We start from the raw sequence: 20,667 nt of genomic DNA, 5'->3' as shown, positions 1-20,667 counted from the left end.
ATCCCTGTTGCTTTTGATGGAACCTGGCAGAAAAGGGGTCACACATCCAAAAATGCTGTTGCTACTGTTACTAGTGTGGACAGCGGTAAAGTTTTGGACTATGAAGTGCTCACTAAACATTGTTACCATTGTGCATCTGGTAAGATAGAAGCAGCTCACATATGTAGCAAGAATTATGAAGGTACGAGTGGAGGCATGGAGGCTGCCGCTGCTGTGAAAATGTTTAGCAGATCAGAAAAAGAACGGGGAGTATTTGACACAAAATTCCTTGGAGATGGGGACTCCAAGGCATACAAAAGTGTTACAGAATCCATGCCATATGTCAATAAGACAATAACTAAACTAGAATGTGTCGGTCATGTTCAGAAACGAATGGGCACTCGTCTAAGGAAACTGAAACAGAATCTGAAGGACAAAATTTTGTCAGATGGTAAAACCATTAGAGGTCGCCTGTCAGATAAAATTATAAATGAATTACAACAATACTATGGTATGGCAATAAGAAATAATGCAAATAATTTGCAGGAAATGAGACAAGCTGTATGGGCCACATATTTACATCGATCATCAACTGATGATAATCCTCAACATTTTGCTTGTCCAGATGGTCCTCAGTCATGGTGCAATTATAGAAAATCTCAAGCTACTGGGGATCCTTATCACCATAAAAATTATATTCCATTGGCTGTTATGGAAGTAATTAAACCAATATATAGAGACTTGGGGCATCCTGATCTTCTGCGAAAATGTCTTCATGGTTGTACCCAGAATCAAAACGAGTCGTTCAACAACCTCATTTGGACTCGTGTACCTAAGAATGTATTTGTTGGGATAAAAACATTGAAATGGGGAGTCAGTGATGCTGTTATTTCATTCAATGATGGTCATATGGGTAGGCTAAAGGTCATGGCAAGGCTCGGCATTGCTCCTGGTATCAACACCATCAGAGGTCTTCAGCTTCTGGACAGCGTGCGAGTAAGGAAGGCTCAGTATGCAGCTGAATTTAATACAAAAAAAGCAAGGGCAGCAAGGAGAAGAAAGCTTCTAGGTGAAGAAGAAGAACTAGAAGATGACCCTGATTACTCTGCTGGACACTTTTGATAATAGAATAAAAGGTATTTGTGAATTTTCATAATAAATTACTTTAATCGCATTTTCTGGCATTTGACATTTTTAGTGTTACATGTACCTTTATCTCATAAACCACTCAACCAACAACATTCAAATTTTCAGAAATGCTGCAAAACAGTTCAAAGAGGCCACTGAACTAGAATCATGACAAGAACTGGCTTATTCTCTGAACTAGGGAAGTTTATGTTATACTTTTTCCAATAAAAAATGGCTTAATGGTAAAAAATTCATAAATACTATACCAACAAAAAGAAAACATTGGTTCTAGTTCAGTGGGCTCACAATATATGCTGAAAACCTCTGCCAGAATTTCAAAGTTCTGAAGATAATAGTTCCAAAGAAAAAGGTACACAAAGTTAGCAAATTTAACATTGGCGAGATAGGGCATTCCAACTCCCCTTAACCCATGTTTCGTCACCAGTAACGATGCGATCGAGTAATGAGTCGCCATCTTTCTCGTAAGCGTCCAAAAATGTTAATGCTGCAGCCATTCGCTGATTTTTGTGAATCTCTGTCAAGATGTTTGGTATCCATATTGCACAAAACTTGTGGGAACCCAACTTTTCGGTAATGATTTCGTGCAACAAACTTCGTGAAATTTGTGGAAAACTCATAGAGAGTTCTGTTATTGTGAAATTACGGTTTTCACGGACCACGGCATCGACTTTTTCGACAAGTTCGGCAGTCACTATGCTGGATCTTCCACTTCGCTCTTTGTCGTGAACGTTAGTTTGGCCATTTTTAAATTTTATGACCCATTGACGCACTCCACCTTCAGTGATTATGTTGTCCCCATACACTTCACAAAGCTGCCGATAGATTTCTATCGGTGTACAGTTTTTTGCAGTCAGAAACCTTATTACAGCACGCACTTCACACTTCGTGGCATTTTCAATTAGTGCTGACATTTCAAACTGTCACAGTAACTCAACGGAGTACAGCACGAACCTCTCACAAGCATGGCAGGATGCCGAAAGAGCGGCGGAATGCCATGACACCAAGGTGGCCGCACTAGCCCCGCCCCTAATGGACACAAACAAAAACGTAATGTACTTTGTGGATAGCCCTCGTATATATGGGGAAAACAGTTCAAGAGAAAAGTGCAGCAGTATGGTGAAAAAGTAACTCATAAAATTCAAACAATGGAAAATCCAGGATGGAATGTAACAATACGAGAGAAGGAAAGTTGCCACTCACCATATAGCGGAGATGCTGAGCCGCGATAGCTTTCGGCCATTAAGGCCTTTGTCAGCAGTAGACATACACGCACGCGCGCGCGCGCACACACACACACACACACACACACACACACACACACACACACAGACATGCAAGCACAACTATTTAAATTATACAAATGACTCTAACCATTTCATATAAGGCCTACTTACATAACTGGCACTGAATTATATATTTTAAAAGTCTTTTCCTCCTGCTGCTACACAAACTTAGTGATTCTACACACTTAAAATTTAGTTACAAAACAGTTTTTTTACTGCCCAAATAACAAAAATTATCTGTTACTTTTATTGTCATATTTTGCAGCCTAACTCCCTCAGCATTGCCTGATTTATTTTAACTACTTTGCACTCCCCTTGTTCTACTTTTATTTATGGTCTTCTTGTAATCTCTTTTCAAGACACTGTCCATTCCATTCAATTGCTCTTCCAAGTCCTCAGCAGATTTATAATGTCATCGGTAAAACACAAAGTGTTTATTTCTTCTTCATGAGCATTAATTCTCTTTCCAAATATCCCCTTGGTTTCCTTAACAGTTTGCTCAGTGTGCAAACTTAATAACAATGGGGATAGACTACACCTCTTTCTCATTCCATTCTCAAATATGGTTCGTATTTCATGCCCCTCAACTCTTATAGTGTGGTTTCTGTACAAGTTATAAATAATCTTTCATTCCCTTTATTTTATCTCTGCCACCTTCAAAATTTCAAAGAGTGTATGGGATTCTGGATAAGGATCGTAATATACATAATAACCAGTTCCCAATATACATATATATTTTACCATAAAGACTGATACACCTGAACGCTGCATGAAGTACAAAGGCAGACTGAATTAAAAATCGAAGTTCGCCAGAGCAGTTAATGTCCCACAGATTGTAATTTGTGTGGTTTATGTGGCCTATCAACTGCACACAGCCCCCCCTCCTCCCCCCCCCCCCCCCCCCCTCTCGCAGTATGGAGTACGGCCTATGAGCCCTGAGGAGGGGTTGTGTGGGTGTCAGCGTCGGCGTGAGTGGCACGAGGCAGCAGGCGCACAAGCAGAAGCTCCATCTCCATTTGGTCGGCGTGCAAAGATGCAGGGGTGGCCGCCGGTCCAACTCGTAATCCGAAAACCAGCAGGGGGAAATGATGCATCGGCCAACTCGGAAGTAGCGGTATGGGAGAGGAGGCGGCATGTGAGTGTGCCTTTCCCGAATGCATACTGAGCCGTCCGAAGAAATGAAAGCCCGAACACATGATGGGTCACACTCTTGTGGGAGGGACAAGCTGTGCACTATCTTGACGTTGAGTTACTCAGTGAGGGTTGGGTCTGTGCTGTTGGTGAACAGTATGAGCACACGATTATCTAACACCATAATCGACATGTTATTGATGCGGTCAGGTGGTACATTGCAGCACAAAACAAAGGACAGGGCATCCGCGTCTCTAGTACCTGAAATGTCTTCAAAACCTGTGAATGGGGATGGTGATGACATGCCTGAGGAACCCGTGAACTGCAGTGGTGACTCGTTGGACGGAGAAAACCCAGCCGTAGGTTGAACGGACTCGTTAGTGGTTCATCAAAAGAACTTGTGCTTGGGCAGTCCTACTGGGACAGCAGAGGGGTGTCGGAGTCTATGAAGGCAGGCTCGAGCCTGTGTAGAGAAACAGTTTGCGGGCGATATTTTATCATAATTTCAAACTTCATCTCGCCCCTCTGGAGTACTTTGAAGGGGCCAAGGTAAGGGGGTTGTAAGGGTTGTCTGACAAAGTCGTCCCTCAGCGTGACATGTGAGCAAGTGCTGAGTGCAGTCGACACATTAGCGTCAGGTGATGAATAGCTGACAGGTGGGTGTAGCCGGGTGATTCTAAGTGTGCATGCATCCTTCCGATAAAGTCTTGGAAGGAGGGGGAATGACTCGGATCTTGAAGGAGAATTAGTTCCCCAGGTAGACTGGGTTTTCACCAAAATCGAATTCGGAAATCATTCCATGTAAATCTGTTTTAATGTAGCACGTAGGCCCAGAAACACCCAAGGAATGCCTTGGAACAGAGACAGTCGTGGCACCTGAGTGCAGTTTTAAGGGTGCGGTGCCATCGTTCCACCAACCCATTGCTTTGCGGGTGGTAGGCCATCGTATGGATCTTTTTAATACTGCAAAGATTACAGAGAATCATAAAAAGCTTGATGATCACACTCTTTGGAATGTCTTCCGACGCTACGGGAATCTGGTGATAAGCACACTTGCAGTCAATCACACTGAAGATTGTGGCGCCCGATAACATACGAGTGAAATCGTTTGTTTGGCTTGGGGTAATTGTCCATGACAGTGCAAGCATTTAAACATCATTAATCACCACACATTCGAAAAGAACTGTCGTGTTTGGTGACAAGGTGAATTGGTGAAGACCAATTGCTGTCCAATGGCTGTAGGATGCCTGCCTCCAGAAGTTTGTTAATTTGCTGCCGGGCCACGCGCAACTTAATGGGGTTGAGGCATCTAACCTTGTGTCTAATAGGAGGGCTGGCAGTGGTAATTATCTTGTGTGTCGTTTCGTCAGTGATGGAAGAGACTGAGAACAGCACACGAGGCTGGGTAACATTCTGATGTGGAGTTTTGGGATGAGTGGGGCGCAGTGAGGCGTAGCCATTAGCATGAGTGGGAAAAGGCAGCACGAAAGTCACATGCCTACTACATGAACGTGACGTGCACCTATTTGTAGAAGTCGGCTGTGCATGCAGCATGGAGCGGAGTGGGGTGTGCAGCGACTATCTGTTGTAAACTTTGCCTTGGGCAACCAATGCGGACCAGAGAGGCGCTGGCGTCGCACAAGGGACAGCGATGGCTGCTGAGTTGCTTGGCTGGTGCGCGGGAAAGGAGGAATGTTTATCAACAAGCAGAGCGGCTGCCTGCATAGTGGGTATGGCTGTACTGCGCGAGCGACTGTTTTTAGAGACACTGTTTGAAGCACGAGGCACTGTGCATAGTGGGCGCTTGGGCGATGCGGAGGTCACTGAACGTGAATTGTCACACGCAATGAATGTTTTTGAACTAACATGATGATTGTTTGAACTGATGCTTGGCGGTGAAGTTCGATCCGGTGAAGGAACTGCAGATTGCAGTTTCAACAGCGAGGTGCGAGCCGCAGCGATCTCGTTGTAAGTGTGAGCAATGCGTTGTTTCAGCTCATCGTTCTCCTAGTGGAGGTGCACTGCTGTGTCGTATTCCTAAAGTACTTTAGTGACGCAGGTCACAATTTTGCTTGCGAGGGCAGAACACTCACGAATTAAATCCCATGTTGTGGCAGAAACGGAACAAGGAGTATGGGTGCCGGATCATGGTATCTGAGTGTTAGACAGGTGGTGTAACACTGAACACTGGACTACATTCGGGGAGAGCTTGTAATGGGACAAAAAATCCATACCGAGAATAGGTTCAGCGATGTAGAAGGTCCATGTGAAACACAGAGAAGGGGATAGGTGCACCATCACTTTAACAGGACTGACAGTTTGTAACATTGATGCATTGACAGCTCATAGGAGAGACTTCCTTGGTGAAAAGTCAGTAGGAGCCAACAATCGAGGTATGATAGACACGTCAGTGCCAGTGTCAATTTGGTAGACAAACTGCGATGAAGTGTCTGTCATGTATAAACGACCGCCGCTCAGCCAAGGGGACGAGTGGACGGAGTGCAATGTTAGGGGACACCTGCGAAGGTCCCCGCAGGACTCAGCGTCACTTAGTTCCTGCGGTCGGCATTTGGGTGTTGGCAAGGTAGCCTGCACTTCTTGGCCTCAGCCCCAAAAATCTTGTGGTACCAACAGTACGGATGAGCCGGTGGCGGTGACTGTGATAGTGGGGGAGGCTTGTTCTCATTGATCCGTTCTGGGATGTAAACCAGGACGTATGGAGCGTGGGCGAGTCTTGGGTGCTCAGAAAGAGGAGAGAGCTAACGAGTACTGCCTGGCGGCGTAGAAGGCGTGGAAGTGGAATGAGCCCTGCCCCTGCCTGCAGACGGCTGGTAAACAGGAGGTGTAGTGTCACACAGCGATTGGGGAAGAGCTGGGTGTTTTTGGTGCAGGAGCGCATACAGCTGATCTGCGATGCGTAGGTGAGAACCGACAGCCTCGAAAGAGTGCGGCAGTAGGTGTATCTGTAGGTCGGTAGGTAACTTGGCAGACCATACCGCCCACAGAGTGATGTCTGTCATCATGTGTTCACTCACGAGTAACCTGAGGCAGCGCCAAAGTTGTGGCGGAGTGCGGTCCCCAAGGTGCTCCTCATACATAATCTTGATTATCAATTCCTGTGGCTATTAGGCAAGTCGGTCCAATATTGTTTTCTTGGCAAACTCGTACTTCGGTGGCGATGAAGGCGAAAGTAGGAGATCACAAATTAAATCAGAGTGGTTGTGAAAGTGTGTGACCAAACATAAGCACTTGGAGTTGTCATTAGTCACTTGATTCAGCTCGAAGAGGTGCTTCACCAGTGCAAACCATGAAACTGGATTGTCCTCGGATATGGGAGGTAGCTTGGGTAGGCGGCCTGGAGGTGGAGACGAAGGTGGCTTTGGCGTGTCTTACAAGGCCTGCGGTCCTGCTGCACAAGAGATCACGCTGGGATCCAGCATCACTGGGACAGAAATGTTACTAGCACACACATTTGGAACAATGGCTGGCTGTAATGTCTCTGAAGAAGCCCGAAAACACGATGCGGCAGGCACGGTCGGTACCATGGAAGTGAACGGGCGAGAGGGCCCATAAACTGGACCAGAAAATGCAGGAATAGCACTGACATTGTCCAACTCAGAAATGACATGGAAGGCCAGCGCGGCAGATGCAGACGGTACTGCGGAAGGAGCGAGCAGTTGTATGGTCGGAATCGAGGCCCCCTGTGGGGGTAGGGAGGGGGGATAAGGTGACCTGGAGCTTAAAGTGGCAACACCAAGAGTTTTCCGAGCACACTGGCCATGCACCCTTTGTGGTAGGACAATAAAACACTGGAGAAACCTGTTGGCAGTCGCACTGTCGTAGTACGACATTGCTGGGTGAAGAGGCTATGTTGAGTGCACTTGTACCCACGTGGTCGTGAAACTGGGCCGCCGGTCCGGTGGTTTGTTCTGGTGAACTGGATGCATAAAAATGTCTGTTACTGATTTGTGAGGAAGGCAAGGCTGGCACAGCTTGGCATTTTCCAAAAATGGCGGCGTTGCACACGGCACTACTGTAACCAACGTCGTGGCGTGTGGAGGATCAAAGCACGTGTGTGAGTTTCGGTCCCTTTGAACTTCGTATGAGTGATCGATCATCACATTATCTAGTCGATCATCGACCTCACTTTTTCACTTGTTGTTGTGCATAATCCAGTGAAACAAAGCCTGAGTGCATTGTTTGAGGTAACTGCGTAACACTTGGTCATTGTGGAGTTGCTAAAGTTGAGGTTATCCTCATTGAAGATCATAGATCATTGTCTGTTAGCTGCGAAATAACTGGCGGCGGAAGATTGTGTTGGCCTGGTCGTAAGAGCTGAACCTCCAAATCTTCGTAAAGAATGTTCCGTGATGTAGTCATGGTGTCGGACGTGAAACTTGTTGATTCTATACGACCGGCGTGCAAGACATAGAACTTTTTTGTCTGGGGTCACTAATATGGGATTCTGGATAAGGATCGTAATATAAATAATAAACAGTTCCCAATATACACATATATTTTACCATAAAGACTGATACACCTGAACACTGCATGAAGTACAAAGGCAGACTGAATTAAACATGGCAGCTCGTCAGAGCAGTTAGTGTTCCAAAGATTGTAATTTATGTGGTTGATGTGACCTATCGACACCACAAGTGTATTCCAGACAACATAGTCAAAAGCTTGCTCTAAATCTACAAGTGCTATAAATGTAGGTTTTCCTTTACTCAATCTATCTAAATTGATGAATTATGAGTCAGCATTGCTTAATGTTATCCTACATTCCTCCAGAACCAAACTGATCTTCTCTGTGGTTGCTTGTACCAGTTTTTCAATTCTTCTGTAAATAATAAAAGTCAGTATTTTGTAACCATGACTTATTAAACTGATGGTTCAATGGTATTCGCATCTGTCAGCACCTGCCTTCTTTGGAACTGGAATTGTTACATTCTTCCTGAAGTTTGAGGGTATTTTGGCTGTAGTAAGTACTACATGAAATCAATCCAAGTAACACAAATATTGATTCATAAATCTCCGAACAATAATAGAAATAAGCCTCTCATGAGTCCACATGTAACAAGACAAAAGAATCACATAGAAGGTGCAACATAAATGATACACAGAACAACTGATGTGCTGGTACAAACTACAAGAACATAGGGAGCATAAGCCAGTGCTGCTTCGCATGTATATGGGCACGAATCAGCAGAAGACAGTGCAAGAGAGACAGCGGCATGTGTGCGCTTTCTACAGGCGGCCTCTAGTGGCTGACCAGCACTGATACAGTTGGTTGATTAAAATAAACACACACGGCAACACTACACTCATTGCACTCACACTCACATGCACTTGTGTCAGGATACAGTACACCTCTCCCTCATGCGAAGATGGTGCCCAGGCAGTGGAGGAAATGCTGGCGACCTGAGACACACATCCATCACATGTGGAGTAGCAGCAGCTGTTGCCGATGGTGGGGGTGGGATGATGCAGACAGCAGAGCATAGGGCCAGATCATGTGGAGACGTGGGCACACCTGAAGGCAGTGGACCCATGCAGCACCTGACGACATTGCCAGGGAGTACGGTGCCTTCACCATCTCTGGGTCATCATCAGCAGGCAATTCCTAATGCAGAGGAGATGGGGCTGGATCCACCAGCGATGCTGGCTGAGACGATGATGACGAGGGGTCTGGTGGAGGCAGCCTCTCCGGAACATCAGACTGCGGCAATGGACTCGAGGCCAGAGATGGACAGGCATCTGGCGCTGGGAAGCTGGAACACCAGGGCACCGAATATGGAAGAAACAGCAAATAGGATGGGGGCATCTCCACAGCAGATGACAACAGGCTCGAGGATGGAGGACAGTGGATGGGCTGTGGCATTGGGAGCCGCATCCACGAACTGGTAGCAAGTGGAGCACTACCAGCTGTCAGCATTATGAACATCACAAAGATGGCATCCCTGGCGGCAGACATTGGTGGCCGACATCCATCTGGGCTGGCAACCTATCCCCTGTACCCACACCAGCAATCCCAGTGCGACTTGGCCATATGAACCTGACTGCAGCAGGTGCTGCACAGGCCGCAGAAGATGGAGGAGTGCGCATGGCTCCTAACAATGAGGCAACTCAGCCAGGCTCTGCTCCCCCATATGCGATAAGCAATACGTGCTCAGAAAACAGAGAAGGGCAGCATGTGGCGAAGAATCCATGACAAACTTTTTCATTTCGGACTTGAACGTATGCAATAGTTGTTCCACCTCATCTTTTGATTGAGGATGGGGTGGTGAAGCCATAACATGATGAATGCCTTGATGGAAACAAAACAATTGAAAGGTGTGAGAAACCAAATGGGGATCATTATTGGAAACTAAGGTACAAGGCAACCCCTCAATAGAAAAATCCTTAAAAGCATTCAAATTGAGACCCCAGAAAATGTTGACATACACCGGAGAATGTAAGGGAACTAGGAAAATCCATCCAAAACCATGAGCCAATAGAAATTCAAGAAGGGACCTGCAAAGTCTATATTAGTGCTTTCCCATGGCTAGCGTGTAGCAGGCCAGGGGGACAGAGATGTCATATTGTTGGGCACACTGCTCACAAGCCATAACAATCTCTGGCCAAACATGTCTTGTAGCTAAAAGTTTGGTGTGCGAAACTCCCAATGGCCATGGTAGAGGAGGCGTAGAATCTTGCGCCATAACATGACTCTGGGAGAGAGGTCTTCCATGGACAACAGCAAAATATCAATCATCAAAAATAGAGAGGCGATACTTTAAGGAAAAATAGTCGCACAGGTGGTCAGAAGTCTGACCCAACTGTTTATCTGGCTAGCCCTTTTGAACAAACCGCACCACCTGGTGCAGAACTGGGTCAGTGGCAATGGCAGCTGCTATGAATGAGCTCGTACTTGTGAAACCATCAACTATGGCTTGCATTTCAGTATCAAGAGGCAATTCCTTATGATCAAAGTCAGGATCAGTACCCACAGGAAGCCACAACAAGCGTCCACATTGCCAAGACATGTTTGGCCAGAGATTGTTATGGCTTGTGAGCAGTGTGCCCAACAATATGACATCTCTGTCCCCCTGGCCTGCTCCACGCTAGCCATGGGAAAGCACTAATATAGACTTTGCAAGTCCCTTCTTGAATTTCTATTGGCTCATGGTTTTGGATGGATTTTCCTAGTTCCCTTACATTCTCCGGTGTATGTCAACATTTTCTGGGGTCACAATTTGAATGCTTTTAAGGATTTTTTTCTATTGAGGGGTTGCCTTGTACCTTAGATGTAGGTCGAAAATGGATTTCGTAATTGTAGCGAGACAAGAACAGTGCCCAGCACTGTAGGTGGTGTGCTGTCTTGTCAGGCATGGAATTGTGATGGTTAAATAAGGAAACCATTAGGTGGTGTGCTGTCTTGTCAGGCATGGAATTGTGATGGTTAAATAAGGAAACCACGGGTTTATGGTCAGTAATAAGGTGAAACTTGGTGCCATACAAAAAGACGTGAAATATCTGGAGAGTATAGATTATGGCAAGAGCCTCTTTTTCCACTTGAGAGTAACACTGTTGGGCCAGAGTGAGAGACTTAGAGGTAAAAGCAACAAAATGTTCAGGGCTGGTGACTTATTGGTGCGCTAGCATCATACCAAGGCCGTACTGTGAGGTGTCAGTTGCCAAAACTACGTGCTGGTCCAGAGAGAATGAAGTTAAACATGGTGACGAGAATAGTTTGGTTTTCAACATTTCAGAAGCATATTCGCAATCCAGGCTCCAGCAAAAAGGTACATTCTTGCATAGCAAGGCATGCAATGGTTTGAGCAATGTGGCCACCCTGGGCAGGAATTTATGGTAGTAGACTATCTTCCCTAGGAAGACCTGAACCTCCTTTGTGGATGAGGGGCAAGTATAGACGTAACAATGGAGATATGGTCTGGCATAGGGTGAACCCTATCCCACGAGACCTCTAATGCAAATAAACAATAGAAAATTGAAAATACTGAGATTTTGCAAGGTTACCCCATAAGCCTGTGTACTGTAAGAAAGAAAGCCAGGTGTACAATTTTTTTCAAATGATCAGCTGTGGAGGAGCCTGTGACAACATCTAGATAGTTAATGCAACCTGGGACAGGCATAGCCAATTACTCCAAAAATCATTGGCAAATAGCAGGGGCACTAGCCACACCAAAAGGAAGGCACAAATATTGTTAAAGACAGAAAGAAGTATTCAAAACCAGAACTGGCCAAGACTCTTTGTCCACAGGTACCTGCAGATACACTTCAGACAAATCAATTTTGGAAAAGTCCTGGCCACCTGATGTTTTCACCAACAGTTCCTCCTGGAGTGGGAGAAGATATGTATGCATGATAGACTGCGCATTGACAGTAGTACTCAAGTCACATTGACAGTAGTACTCAAGTTGCCACTGAGGCGAAGTTACCCCAACTGCTTCTGAACTACAACCATCAGATGACCATTCACTAGCAATAATAGGTTGCACCACCAGTAGAGATGGAAGTCTGTCCAATTCTCCTTTCACTTGATCTTGCAGGACAATAGGAATAGGAAGCACATGACAAAAAATGAGGCTGAGCCATGGATTTCAAAGAAATACGAGCAGAAAGATTCGTAGCATACCCTATACCTTGCGAAAACAAGTCCAAAAACTCCTCACATACTGTTTCCATTTGAGAACATTGTACCTGATTGGACACAAGGTGAACTGTGTTGGTGACAGAAAATCCAAATGCCTGAAATGCACCCATCCCGAACAAGTTCTCAACACCAGTGTCAGCAACCACCAAAAATGTAATAGAATGAACCACTGACTTGTAAAAGGCAGATGCTGCAAATTGTCCCAACACCACAATGCTCTGTTTGTTGTAACTGACCAGCTTCTGTTTGAGCAGTGTCAATCGGAGTGAGCCTAAAGTCACATAGGTTTGAGGATTCAATAACGTTGCTACAGCACCTGTGTCAACCTGTAGCCAGAGCACATAGTGAAAAACACTTAACTCGATAAACAACTTTGGAGAAATCACAAGCCTTGGAGTCACACAGTTTACATCCACATTCATATCCTGAGCAACCTTTGGTGAATGACACACATAGGCAATATGACCTTAATTCTGTTAAGCATTCCAAGCAACCCAGTGCTTAGGGCATGCCAAACGTTCATGCTTGCACAAAATGCAAAGGACAAGATGGAAACAGAAAACACTGATGCTCGCACTGTGGTGGTCACAGCTACCTGGGCCAGCATTAGTCTGCTCAATACTAGGCCTGCATGTTTACTGCTGCCACTACTGCTTCCTTGTGCAAGCTGTCTGCCATCCTAGGGAGCACATCTTATGACACTACTGCCACATTGCCACACACTACAATTTGGTCACCCATTGCCCAAGAAACTTCAGAAGATTGTGCTTGTTGCAAAACTCCTGCCATTCAGGGGGTATTCACAGAGTAAAGCCTTCTGGCATACTTCCTTGCCTGGAGCTAAATTGATATTTTTTCCGCCGCACACCAGAGAGTCTGCATTAGAGCCATTATGGTCATCAGTAATGAACGGACACTTGCAGCTAAGGCCATGAAGTTTGGCTGCCCAGGTCCTGTATGACTGGTTTGATTTCTTGCACCATCTATAGAATTCAACAAGCACCTCTATCACATGCATTCATTTGCGATGGTAGTTAGGCAATAAACTGCACGTGTCATCAAAAACTAGTGCTGCCAGTTCTTGTAAAGGGGCAAGCTGACACAGTAATTGATACACCTTAGGTGGAATCCACAAGAGAATAAGGCTTTGGACAAATTCGAATCTGTGACATAAAAAGTCAAAAAATTCTGTTGAGTCTTTTTTTGTAAGCTTCTCAATCCTTGGCTGAATTATCATTTGGAGGAAAAGTGAGTGGATAGAATGGTCACTGCCAAAGTAAGCTGTTCAATCAGGGATGGTAGCACAGCATGCATAAAGACTAAACTAGATGAAATGGCACTTAAAGACTGCACACATGGAAAACATTCCAAACTCATCACCAGTCATTTAGTAACCATGTAATACGAGAAACCAATCCAAATATCACAAATATGGCTTTATTCATAAAACTCTGAACAATAACGGAAATAAGCCTCTCATAACTCTATATGTGACAAGACAAAAGAATCATTAAGAAGGTGCAACATAAGTGATACACAGGACAACTGGTGTGAGCAGTAAAAATTAAAAGAATATAGTGAATGTGAGTCAGCACTGCTCTGTGCATGTATAGGTATGAGTCACCAGTAGTCAGTGCGATGGAGATGGTACCGCGTGCATGCTTCCTACAGGTGGCCTCTAGTGGCCAGTCTGTGCTGATCTCATATATCTTGCACACCAGGTGGAATAATTTCGTCATGGCTGGCCCGCCACAGGATCTCAGTCATTCTGAGGAACTGTTGTCTACTCCAGGGAGTGTGTTTCCTCTTAGGTCTTTCAGTCCTCTCTCATATTTTTCTCATGGTATTGTATCTCCCATCTCATCTTTATCTTCTTCTTCTTCCCTTTCTATAATATTGGCCTCAAGTTTGTTCTCCCTACATATATCCTCTTCACAATCCTTCCATGTTTCAGCTTCTTCTTTACTTAGTATGTGCTTGCCATCTGAGCTCTTGATATTCATATGGTTGTTGCCCTTTTCTCTGAAGATCTCTTTAAATTTCCTATGCCTCTATCTTCCCACTAATTAAGCATTCTTTTACAGCATTGGATTTGTCATCTAGCTATTCCTGCTTGGCGATTTTGCACTTTCTTTCAGCCTCATTTTTTAGACATGAGTATTCTCTTCTGCTTGCTCTGACTGTTGCCTTTTCATATTTTCTTCTTTCATCCGCTAAATTAAGTATATTTTGCGTTATCCAAGAATTTCTATTAGGCATTGTCTTTTTGCTTATGTGTTCCGCCATAGTATTCTCTATTTCATCTCTCAAAGTTACTCTTTCATTTTTTTGCAGGAGTATAAGCTTGTTACTTTATCCTACACCGAGGCTCATCAAAAACGTGACTATCTTCACCCTGTGTCTATGACATCTACCTTTACCTCTGTACTGTCCTTTCCCCTTCCTCCTCCTCCTCTTCCCTCCTCCTCAGTCAAGTCCCATACCCCTCTCCTTACCCCCTCCTCTGTGGTCCCCCCCCTCTCTGGATGTTGTCCCTCAAACCAGCCAGAGAAATGTTCCCCTTCTTCGACATCTGCCTGTGATGGCCCCCCCTTCCAGAAACCCAACCCCTAGTGTCTTTCAGCCTGGCGGCCTACTGTCTCTTGTTGACTGAGGGGCGCACAGCCTGTGCAACCCAAGGTCACCAGCTCTCTCTCTCTCTCTCTCTCTCTCTCTCTCTCTCGCCCCCCCCCCCCCCCCAATCTGCTCTTCTCTCCAGGCCCTAGCCTTCTCGATATACGAAGGAGGAGGAGAAGAAGAAATGTAAATCCTGGGACAAGGCCTGTCTGCTGCACTAGAGGTGCCACTCTCCCTTCACAATCCACAGTCCAAGCCTGACGTCTTGTCAATAAATGTCGCCCAAGCCTTATTGGTGATGGATGGTGACCCAGTGGCATGACTGGCTTCAGCCTGTTTGCCTCCTGTTTGGATCCCTGTTTTCTGCTCATTCAATGGAATTGTAATCAATACTACCATCACCTTCCATTACAGTCTCTTTATTTCCCTTGTGGGGCATTGCTTTTTCACCTAGTCAGTAGCTGCTGCTTTTCCTGTGTTTTTTTCTGGTCTTTTGTGCCATTTTGTTCCCTCTTTTCTTGCGTGTTTTTCCCCTGGTGTGGTCCTCACTGTGTGTCAACCGTGGTGTGGTGTGAGGTCAGTATTGGCCGGCTGCAGTGCCAATGCTCTGTCACTCATAGTGTGTTTGGGCATCCCCTGCTCTTGCCCATCCTCATCTCCCCCCTCCTCCCCCCACACCCCACTGACCTGTTCTTTACTACTCCTGCTGCCCCAACATTCCTTATGCTTCTCTGTTTCTAATTACATGCCAATAATAACTTTCCAAAGACCTTACATCAGAACTTATATTAATTTAAGAAACAACTTCCAATTACTTGTAACAAGACCTTGTGTATCAATATTAACTGAAAAAATAACTTTCCAAACAACTGCATTATGCTAGCATAATTTCTCAAGTCATAAAGTATAGATTGTAAACCTAATTAATGCCTTTTTGGGCATTCTGTAAATTAAATATGCAGGTTTCTTTTGTTTTAATTGTGAATGTGTGTGTGTGTGGGGGGGGGGGGGGGCACACATTCACTTACCATTAATGGTGCATAAGCACTTGCAGACTCAACTGCTAATGAGCCACTCACAAGCCTATTGCTCACTAGGGAATGGCTCACAAGCTACTTGGTATGAGCCACCTCCAGTCACTTTTTCTGGGAAGCACAAAATGGTGCTCAAGCTCAATGAGAGCAGCACTGTTGGATGCTCATAGGTGTTGGTGATAGAATGTTCAGGTAAGGTTTGCTGTTTCAGTTTTTTACTCTGAGAGGCTTATGAGCTGCACATAAGAATGTTTTTTGGTAATGTATGTGCACTTGTAACAAGTTTTCCTACTTGAAATCATATTGTACCATCATTGGTTGCTTTGAAGAACATGTGTTATAGATGACTACGAAGTCTTTCGCGATGGAGTCCTTGCATAAAAAGTTCTCGGTTTACTTGCCACGTCAAATTTGGATAAAATCCCGAACTTTTGATGACTACCTCCGTCGTCTTCGTCAGGGATAAAACTGACTGTCGTGGACCGGTGAGGCTTCCGCTTTTATAAGCAGTGGATGGCTTCTCATTGGCTGGATGACGTCACTATGTCCATAGATTTTGTTTGCGCACTTTATCCAGCGTTGCTTGCAGTGCCATCCATCACAGCAGGTGGAGAACTGTGAGGAATGTAAGAAGTCTGCGCTCTTTCTTTATCAATTGCGCACTTCCATGCATTGCTGAGTGCACATCCGGAGTCTCTGTTGAAATTATTTTCACATAGTCTAATTTCAACTGCTTCCCTGATGACAGAGTCCCAATAGTTTGAACCGTGAGCAAGTATTCTTGTTTATCGAATAGAGTTAGTTGTGCTAACAGCCGACAGTTATCCTCAATGCCACCGATTATCATAAGAAAGTGGCCCTATTATTGGAAGATACCACGTACCGGATTCTTAAACGGGATCCCACAGCGGCACTTAGCAGGAAGACAGGGGAGTTACTGAAGAACTCTGGCCTCCCAGAGAACTAGTCAAGAATCTACAACCAAGAGCACCGAGGCCACCCAGGTTATATGGTCTACTCAAGGTCCATAAGGATGGGGTCCCATTGAGACCTATTGTTAGTGCTATTGGGTCTCCTACAAATTGGTTGGCAAAATACTTAACCAAAGTATTAGCACCTATAGTCGGCCACTGTAGCCATCATATTAACAACTTAAACATGTTTATTGACATCATAAAGCAGAGGAGGATAGGTCCGAATGACATCATGATCAGCCTAGGCATGGTCTCTTCGTTTACAAAGGTACCGGTGGAAGATATGTTAAAACTGTTGGCTACTCATTTCTCTCCTGAAATACTGAAGTTATTTCGACACACGTTGATGCCCACCTACTTTTTGTATGGTGGAAAATATGAAATGACTGATGGAACAGCCATGGGTTCGCCAATGTCACCAGCCATAGCTAACTTTTTCATGCTCCCTTATGTCCATCCTGCTTCTTCAGGTATCTTAATGATACATTTTTAATCTGGCCACATGGCAATGAGGCACTGCAGCAGTTTGTTGATAATTTGAATGGTATACACCTGAACATAAGATTTACAATGGAGGTGGAGGAGGCTGGGAAGTTACCCTTCTTAGATGTGCTGGTGGAGCAAAAATCAGATGGACGTCTTGGACATTCTGTGTACAGAAAACTGACACATACAGATTTATATCTAAATGCACATAGTTTTCACCATCCAGCTCAGAAGAGAGCTATGGTGAATACCTTGGTACACAGAGCAAGGACTATTTCGGACAAGGATCATCTCAGCTCTGAGATTAACCATCTGACAATGGTATTCAGAAAAAAATGGATATTCTGATCATGATATCACAGCTACTCTGGTGAAGAAACCTAGGAAGGACGCTGTTCGAACAGATCAAGAGAACCAACACATCGCGCGGCTACCGTTCTGTGGTGCAACGACCAGTAAGTTCGGTAGAGTCCTGAGCCAGCAGGGAATCAGATCAGACCAGTCTTCCAGTCACCCAGGAAGATTAAGGAAATTTTGCGACCTGTGAAAGATAATCTCGGCCTGAGAGCTCCGGGAATTTACAGCATTCCTTGCGAGTGTGGCAAAAATTATGTGGGCCAGTCTATAAGAACTGTTGCTGATCACTGTGTGGAACATCAGTGTCATCTGAAACACAGGTATCTAGAAAAATCAGTGGTGGCTGGGCACAGTTTCTTAAATAAACATAAGATTCTATTCGATGAAACAAGAAAACTTGCTCACGCTTCAGACTATTGGGACTCTGTCATCAGAGAAGCAGTTGAAATTAGACTATGTGAAAATAATTTCAACAGAGACTTCAGATATGCACTCAGCAATGCATGGAAGTGCGCAGTTGATAAAGAAAGAGTGCAGAGGGAGACTTCTTACATTCCTCGCAGTTCTCTGCCTGTTGTGATGGATGGCACTGCAAGCAACACTGGATAAAATGCGCAAAACAAAGTCGATGGACATAGAGGGCACCACCTCCGTACGCGCCATTTTCACCGCGACATCATCCAGCCAATGAGAAGTTGTCCACTGCTTATAAAAGCAGATGCCTCATCGGTCCATGACAGTCAGTTTTACCCCTGACAAAGATGACAGAGGTAGTCATCGAAAGCTCGGGATTTTATCCAAATTTGAAGTGGCAAGTAAACCGAGAACTTTTTATGTATGTGTTATAGATACCAGTTTTGACTATCAACAATGATAAGTTCAGGGTGGAATAACAGTAGTATTATGAAAGGAGTAGATTGCTGCTCACCACGTAGAAGGGGTATTGAGTTGCAGATTGGTGAAAAGACAGCTATACATTTAAGCTTTGGGATAAAAATGTTCTACTTCAGGAATGGAAAACATTCACATAAGCACAACTCCCATACACATGGCCACTGTCTCCAGCCTCAGTTTTGTCTCTGTTGTTAGTTACTGTGCCATCTGACAGGTGAAACGTAGTGCTTACCCAAAGTAAGTTTCTGTTTAGTTTTCTTTATACACTTATTGTTTCCCTTAATAAATATTAGTTGTCTCTTCACAAGAAACATATTAAAGATATTTTCAAATACTTTTATTTAATTTACTGTTGTCTCTCCTTGCCTCCTCCCCACACACCCTCTATCACTATCTGGCAGAGCTCCTTTTGCTGGAGATTACAGTAATGCTAGTAATAATTCAAACATGAAATGTTATAACTACATTGACAGTAATACTGTGGATGTTATGTATCTTTAGCAACATTTGTTGATTTAGGAATAACTACTAAATTCTTGAAATAAAACCATGTTTCAGATGTATGCAAACATAAGTGATATTTTCATCGGTGAGTATGTTGCGCATACATTTTAAACTGTTTATGTGATTGTTGTCTTTGAAATATAATGATACTCTCCAGAAATACACATTATGTAAAGTGGCAATACATACAGTACACAAACATTAAATCTCCTACAATTTTGTAGTAACATGAAGCATGTTCCAAGGTGGCACCATAACAACATTTATCATTTTAAGACTGGTCCAAGAGATATACACTACCCTTTGTATGCAATTTGGAATATGTACCTTGCTTAATCACATCATAAAATAAGAGAAAGACCCATAGACTGTTTTTCTTGTCTTGTAAAGTGCACCAAGTGAGTTGCAGTTGCATTACAAATTTCTCTTAGAGCTTAAATTTCTATATTATTAAGTTTTTCCAGTATTTGTGATTTAGACTTAATGTATTTTAATGAACACCACTAGTAGCAGATCACTTCACCGCAGTAGTTCCCAATTTTGCACATTACGATTTATTTATTTATTTAGTTTTGTTTATTTATTTTCAGTCCAGAGATTGGAACGGACACCCAGATCCTCAACACAACAAAAGAGGCACAAGAAGTTCTCTCACTAAACTTGAGGAAAAGTTTCCAATAATGATAGTAATTTTTTTAGTGTAATTTTCTGTTGAGCAACTCTCCTTCAGTTTCAGTGTTTTCCATACATAAGTTCATAAGTATTAGAAGTTACACTTTTGGACAAATTTAAAGTACTGTTACATTTTCTGATTGGCTTATGCTCTATATTACACTAGTAATGGAAGCCACCTTATCCTTATGAATATGTCATGTTATTGCACAAGACAGTTATTTTCATGTAAATTGATCATTTGTTCTGCACAGAAACTCTCAGAAAATGTCTATTTTTTTAAGTTATTAGTTATAAATTATGAATCATGTCTGTCACACTATATATCTTTTAATGAATAGTATTCTGCAAGACACCAAGTTGTAACCATCATTGTATATATTTATAAAAAATATGCCAAAATTTCTAAAGAAGTTTATCAGAATATTTTTCAAATATTACAGTATATCATGCAGAAGTAATCCTGACAGTCCTTCAAATTCTCTACATTACAGTCCATACATATTACAAGAACAGATATGTGTGTGTTTGTGTGTGCGTGTTTTCCACATCGCCTCCTAAACCCATGGACCGAGTTCAACCAGACTTGGTACACATATCTCTTACTGTTAGGCAACAGTCGCTGTGGGGCTGAGAACCACCTACCTAGTTCAGGGGACATGACATCATAAACAGAGAGATACATGAAAAGCATCCGCATCATGCATGACACTTAAGTGATTACTTCTGTGCTACTAACTGTATTCCTAATAATATTCACCATATAGTGGAGATGCTGAGTTGCAGATAGGAACAACAAAAAGTCTGTCCAAATTTCTTTTTGTTGTGTCTTTCTGCAACTCAGCATTTCCGCTATACAGTGAATGGTGACTTTCCTTTTCAAACATTGTTACATTCCAATCTGGATTTTCTATTGTTTGATTTTATTCCTA

At 43.8% G+C, this 20,667-nt stretch overlaps 1 protein-coding gene across 2 annotated transcripts in view; it reads left to right on the top strand.

The window, feature by feature from the left end:
• The window catches only part of LOC126162967 (coiled-coil domain-containing protein 39), a 485,180-nt gene extending 465,083 nt beyond the window's left edge, over positions 1-20,097 (top strand). For both annotated transcript variants that reach the window (XM_049919812.1, XM_049919811.1), the window contains one exon: positions 19,654-20,097. In XM_049919812.1, coding sequence (XP_049775769.1) covers positions 19,654-19,721 — 68 coding nt within the window. In that variant the 3' untranslated portion in view covers positions 19,722-20,097. The remainder of the gene's footprint in view (positions 1-19,653) is intronic.
• Positions 20,098-20,667: the final 570 nt, after the last annotated feature.

The sequence above is a fragment of the Schistocerca cancellata genome, chromosome 2 (assembly GCF_023864275.1).
Source record: "Schistocerca cancellata isolate TAMUIC-IGC-003103 chromosome 2, iqSchCanc2.1, whole genome shotgun sequence".
NCBI classification, from domain to species: Eukaryota; Metazoa; Arthropoda; class Insecta; order Orthoptera; family Acrididae; genus Schistocerca; species Schistocerca cancellata.
Note: the sequence above shows the minus strand (reverse complement) of the source record. Positions and strands in the feature narration are given on the sequence as shown.